This window comes from Tenrec ecaudatus, chromosome 13, assembly GCF_050624435.1.
Source record: "Tenrec ecaudatus isolate mTenEca1 chromosome 13, mTenEca1.hap1, whole genome shotgun sequence".
NCBI lineage: Eukaryota > Metazoa > Chordata > Mammalia > Afrosoricida > Tenrecidae > Tenrec > Tenrec ecaudatus.
The window spans coordinates 8019578-8025802 of NC_134542.1; the positions used below are offsets into that span (position 1 = coordinate 8019578).

Below are 6225 nucleotides of genomic sequence, written 5' to 3' on the forward strand. Positions count from 1 at the left end.
CGGCAAAAATACACCCACGCAACCATTTTTGTGCATCTCGTTCGGGGACACTGATTCCATTCTTGCAGCTGTGCCGCCATTCTTACAATCCCTTTTCAGATTCTCCGACCATTGTTGATGAACTTCCACGCCTCCCGAGCTTCTCACTGACCCTCTGAGCTGCTGTCTGTCCTCAGCTTAGTCATCTAACCTTTCGAGTGATGTCAGTTTGATCATGTAGACGAGTGGTAGAGAGTCTTTACTCAAAGGGTCTGCAGTTCAAGTCCATCAGCTGTGCTGCAGCAAACAGAGACCACATCTTTGGAAACAGGCAGTTCGGCTTGGTCCTGTAGGGTCACTCTGAGTCGCAATCAACTTAATGGCCCTGGGTCGGGTTGGGTTTGAAGATGACTTTGGAGCGGTGGTTCTCAACCTGTGGGTCGAGACCCCTTTGGGGGGTCAAAGGACCCTTTCACAGGGGTCGCCCAATTCATAACAGTAGAAAATGACAGGGATGAAGTAGCAATGAAAATAATTTTATGGCTGGGGGGTCACCACTGCATGAGGAACTGTATGAAAGGGTGGCGGCATCAGGAAGGTGGAGAACCACTGCATTAGAGGATAGTTTCATTTTAAGGTTCAAATGCAATGAATCTCAATGAGGTCTTACCTCAATGAAGCCTCCCCCACCATTTTTAAAAATTAATAGTTTTCTTGCATATCCAGTGGTCATTCAAGATTAATTCTTCAGAATCTCCATTCACACTGTCTTCTGGTGGAAGTATTTTGTTTGTTCGACCCAATTCCTTCTCACCCGCCCTTAGAATGTTCCCTCTGGTTTCAAAGATCAGCCTTTGAGAAGTGCCCATTGGAAGTGGGTTGGTAATTCAGATGTGAGCTCCAGGCAGCTCCAGTGGAAACCCCCAGGAGGCCCAATCATGTCTGCTTTCCAGACCTGGTCCAGACCATTGAGTCAGGTCCTGGAACCTGGGTGCTGTATTTCTTGTCAAGCCCCGTCACCCTCACCCCTTGGGTGTTCATGGGTCTGTTCAACTCGGCCATAGTTTGGGGGTCCTGGTTGGTCCTTGAGCATCCCCGATGTCCTTCTTGGCCATTTTCATTCTTCTTTTGGAGCCACTCTGGACTGCGAATTGGGTTCACTGAGCAGCCGGTCTCCTCTGCACCACCAGCACCAGGTTGCCTTCAGCCATGGAGTGTTCACGTGACCCAGCCCCAAGTTCCTTTTTCACAGTGTTCTCGAGCCCTTTTACACACAGACTTGCATTTGCTCTTCTACCTTTGTGGTTCTTGGTTTCCAGCTGGTGTAGCCTTTGATGGTGACTTCTCTAAGCCAATGTCTCCTTCCTCTTTCATGTTGCATTGTTTTCTGTTCTACCCAGGCCGGGGTTTTGGTTGCTCTTTTTGAAACGTGTCTTGTCAGCTGCAGGGAGTTGAGCTTGTGCGTGGAGAGGGACCGGTGGTGGTTCTTTGGAGAGTTTCCTTCGGAGGAGCCAGCTTGCACTGATTCTCGGCTTCTTCATGGGCCAGTAACCTGCACCTGGAGGCCGGAGTCCTGGATGGGGCTCCCTGGAAGGTTCCATGTTACACTGCACAGACCACAAGAGTCTAAAGGTTCAGACAGAAGGGAGCAGGCTCTCCTGAGGTAGACATGCACACAAGCAACTGAAGCATTGGAAGGTATACGATATACATTTTGAAAGATCACCAGGTAATGCATGTTAACCATGTGGCACATCGTACTGCACGGATGTTTATCTCCCTTGTTTGCTGGCCTTCAGAGGGGGTTGAGGTACGCCTAGATGGCACTGCCTATAAACCCATCGTTTTCAACTTGATTCTGACCCATAGTAACCCAGCAGGACAGAGTAGAACTGCCCCAGAGGGTTTCTCAGGCTGTGAATCGTTATGGAAGCCATGGCCTCTTCTCTCTCCCATGGAGCAGCTGGGGAGTTCTCCCCTCCAGGCTTTTGGTTAGCACCTGAGCACTCAATTCCTGTACCCACAGGGCCCCTTGCAGTCTATATAAGTGCCCCCACCCCTCATCAAAACCCACCAAGAAACCCACTGCCATGTGGTTGATTCTCACTGATAGCAACCCTACTATAACTAAACCAAACTCTCTGCCATCAAGTCAATGCCGACGTAAGCAATACTGTAAGAGAGGATAGACCCGTCCTTGTGGGTTTCCAGGTCCATAATGCTTTACAGGAGTAGAAAGCCCAGTCTTTCTCCCTCTGAGGAGCTGGTGGTTTCAAACTGCTGACCTTGAGGTTAGTAGCCCAGTGCCTAACCACTACGCCACCAGGGCTCCTCAGTAACCCGCTAGGGGGAATCCAGAACTGTACATCTTTCCGGGAACAGACAACCTCACCTTTCTCCTTTGTAGTGGCTGGTGGGTTTGAACCGCATATTGCATATAGGGTCTAACAAATTGCATATAGGGTCTAACAAATGTCCCAAGCCTTTTTCCTACAGGCTCTTCAGGAAGCTACTGGGATAAGAAACATGCTGGGGTTTCCCTTAAGAAATCTGTAGAGCAAAGAATGATCACAGGGACAGTGAACTATGGGATGTTTGGGTTGTTTGTTGGCTTCCTGGCCCAACACTCGGAAACTCAGGTGTTGTGATAGCCCCACACAAACACCAGAATGCAAGGACATTGTTATACCAAACTCACTGCCAGCGAGTTAATACTGACTCAGAGCGACCCTCTAGCCCCTGTGAGTTTCTGAGACTGCAACTCCTTACAGGAGTAGAAAGCCCTGTCTTTCTCTGAAGGAGTGGCTGGCGATTTTGAACTGCTGACTTTATGGTTAGCAGCCCGGCACAAAACCACTACGCCGCCAGGGCTCTGTCATAAGAATAAAGCAGACTTTTGGCAACTTGCGTGGTAGGATTTCCAAGAAACATCCTTAAGTGGAAAGGCTGGGGACAGATCTCTAGGTGAAATATTTTTCCCAATTTTAAAGTTGAATCAGATATATGATGTGTGTGTGTCATACATATGTGTGTATGTACACTAAGGTCCATCACATGCACACACACACAGAAATTACTCTAGACAAAGGGCATTTATAGAGGTCAAGACAAAGACATGTACATATGCAAATATATATATGTGAGGATGGGGAAATAGATCTATGTGCCCATATTTATAGGTTTAGTATTTAGGTGGCAGGAGGACATTGGGCCTCCACTCAAGTTCTCCCTCAATGCAAGAATACTTTCTTCTATTAAATTGGCATTCTATGATGTTCACCCTCCCGACACAACCGCTGAGGACAAAGCAAATGTGGTGAAGAAAGCTGATGGTGCCCGGCTATCAAAAGATATAGCATCTGGGGGCTTAAAGGCTTGAAGATAAACAAGCGGCCATCTAGCTCAGAAGCAACAAAGCCCACATGGAAGAAGCACACCAGCCTGTGCGATCACGAGGTGCCAAAGGGATCAGGGATCAGGCATATCAGAAAAAAACAAAATCTTACCATAGTGAATGAAGGGGGAAGTGCAGAGTGGAGACCCAAAACCCATTTTTCGGCCACTGGAGATCCCCTCACAGAGGGGTTTAGGGGAGGAGACGAGTCAGTCAGCATGCGATGTAGCACCGATGAAGAATACAGCTTTCCTCCAGTTCCTAAATGCTTCGTCTCCCCCCTCCCCCTGCCACTATCATGATCCGAATTCTACCTTGCAAGTCTGGATAGAGCAGAGGATGTACACTGGTGCATATGGGAGCTGGAGGCACAGGGAATCCAGAGCAGATGATGCCTCCAGGACCAGGGGTGTGAGGGATGATACTGGGAGGGTAGAGGGAGAGTGGGTTGGAAAGAGGGAACTGATTACAAGGATCTACATGTGACCTCCTCCCTGGGGGATGGACAACAGAGAAGTGGGTGAAGGGAGACGTGGGCAGGGCAAGATATGACAAAATAATAATTTATAAATTATCAAGGGCTCATGAGGGAGGGGGAGAGGAGGACAAAAAAAGAGGAGCTGATGCCAAGGGCATTAGTGGAGAGCAAATGCTCTGAAAATGATGAGGGCAAAGAATGTACAGATGTGCTTTACACAGTTGATGTATGTATGGATTGTGATAAGAGTTGTATGAGCCCCTCATAAAACATTAAAAAGAAAAAGAAATTACTCTACAAAAAAAATAGGAAGGGAACCATGAACCAAAGAGTTCTCTGGAAGGACCAGCCACACCTAACAGTCAGTCCTGACTTGGGGAAAAACTTCAACTTAAAGCCAAGCTGAGTCATTCTGAATTCAGAGACTGCCTGGAAGGGGGTCCAACCAAAGGCAGCAGAGAGCCTCTCGGTGGTGCGGGGTGATCAGTCAATCTGCCCCGGGTTCCCCCTAATCACTACTCCCTGGGGGGATAAGGGACCCTGTTCATAGCTCCTGGCAAAGACCCTGGAGCCCATCCTTGAGGGCGGGCAGGCAGGCAAGGGACAGGCACCTCACCTGATCTGTCGTTGGCATTCCAGGACAGGACATGAGCCCGCCCAACTGCTCCTTCACGGAGGTGAACAAACTGGTGGGCATCCTGCAGATGGCGGTGCACATCCCCACCTTCATCCTGGGCCTGGTCCTGAACCTGCTGGCCATCCGGGGCTTCAGCACCTTCCTGAAGCAGAGATGGCCGGAGTACGCGTCCACCTCCATCTACATGATCAACCTGGCCGTCTTTGACCTGCTGCTTGTGTTCTCCCTGCCCTTCAAGATGCTGCTGTCCCGAGAAACAATTTCCCTGCCTTCCCTCTGCACCATGGTCGAGAGCTTGTACTTCATCAGCATGTACGGGAGCGTCTTCACCATCTCCTTCATCAGTCTGGATCGCTTCTTGGCCATGCAGTACCCGCTCCTGGTCAGCTCCCTGCGCTCCCCCAGGAAGATCCTCATGACCTGCGGCATCATCTGGCTGCTGGTGTGGGTGGGGAGTATCCCTGTGTACAGCTTCCATGGGAAGACGGAAGGGTTCAAGTGCTTCCACAACTTGTCTGACAGCACCTGGAGCGCCAACATCTTCTTCCCCCTGGAGGTGTTTGGCTTCCTCCTGCCCCTGGGCATCATTGGTTTCTGTTCTTCCAAGAGCATCCACATTCTCCTCAGCCGGCGGGGTCACACCCAGGACTGGGTCCAGCAGAGAGCCTGTATCTGCACCATCGCAGTCAGTCTGGCCGTCTTCATCATCTCCTTCCTGCCGGTGCACTTGGCGATCTTGCTGCAGTTCCTGGTGAGAAACGGCTTCATCTTAGAATGCCGAGCCAAGCAGAACATCAGCCTCTTCATGCAATTGTCTCTGTGTTTGTCCAACTGCAACTGTTGCCTGGATGTTTTCTGCTACTACTTTGTCATCAAAGAGTTCCGCGTGGGCGTCCTAGCCCACCGACCTTCCCGGTCCCAGCTGGTCTTCCAGGACACCACGGTCAGCAAGGTCTGAGGAATGCAAGGCCCTGCTCAGAGGAGGAACACCCTCACGTCTGTCTACCCAGGCGTTTGATGTGGCAGGCTGGCACGTGGAGTGCCAATCGCTAGTCTGCTTCCCCCCTCGTGATGTTGGATGAGCCTCCTCTTTGCTTATTGTACCCCCAGAGGCCTTTCCCCCAAACCCAGAGAGCTGGACGTGGATCACCTGCTGTGCCGGGATTTCTCAAGAACCACAGAACCAGACACGTTCTGGATGGCTAGGTTCACTGGGGGGAAGAGAATGAGTTGGCCAAGTGAGCAAGCCTGCTTTTCACCTCTACCCTGTCCTTCTGTCCGCCTGGAACATTCTATTGAGGAAGAGCGAGGAGAGAGGATGTGTGGGGGAGAGACAGAGAGGGAGGGAGAGCGAGATACGGAGACAGAATCCAGAGAGTTAGCCACAGTGGAAAGCCTCTTGGGGTGCCCTATAAGGTGCTCTGGTAACTGGCCAGCAGGGTGGAGGGACGGCGGAAGACTACCTGTGGTCAAGGTCTGTAGTAGGTGTGACCAGCTTTCTAAGGTGTCTAACTGGACTTCGTTGTTAGGGCAACCGTCAGAAACAGCCAGGCTTGACTCGGTTCAGCCAAGCAGAACAAAGGTGGGTCCATGCGGTTGGCCCCGAAAACCCTGCCAATGGACTTGTCTATCTCTGGGACTAGGAGCGAGAAAGACACTCAACCAGGGACAGGGCGAGGGGTGGGGGGGACGAACCACTTTGTCCCTCAGGCACGAAGGCCTGGCCTTGAGAGAGAG

At 50.9% G+C, this 6225-nt stretch overlaps 1 protein-coding gene across 1 annotated transcript; it reads left to right on the forward strand.

Annotated features, from left to right (window-relative positions):
* Positions 1-4498: 4498 nt before the first annotated feature.
* Positions 4499-5446, forward strand: GPR55 (G protein-coupled receptor 55). The gene has a single exon (XM_075530156.1). The coding sequence runs from the start codon at positions 4499-4501 to the stop codon at positions 5444-5446; it is 948 nt and encodes a 315-aa protein (XP_075386271.1).
* The last annotated feature ends 779 nt before the right edge of the window (positions 5447-6225 follow it).

Bases quoted from the DNA above. Each gene is read 5' to 3' on its own strand.
- GPR55 (XM_075530156.1), top strand. From the start codon at position 4,499: ATGAGCCCGCCCAACTGCTCCTTCACGGAGGTGAACAAACTGGTGGGC.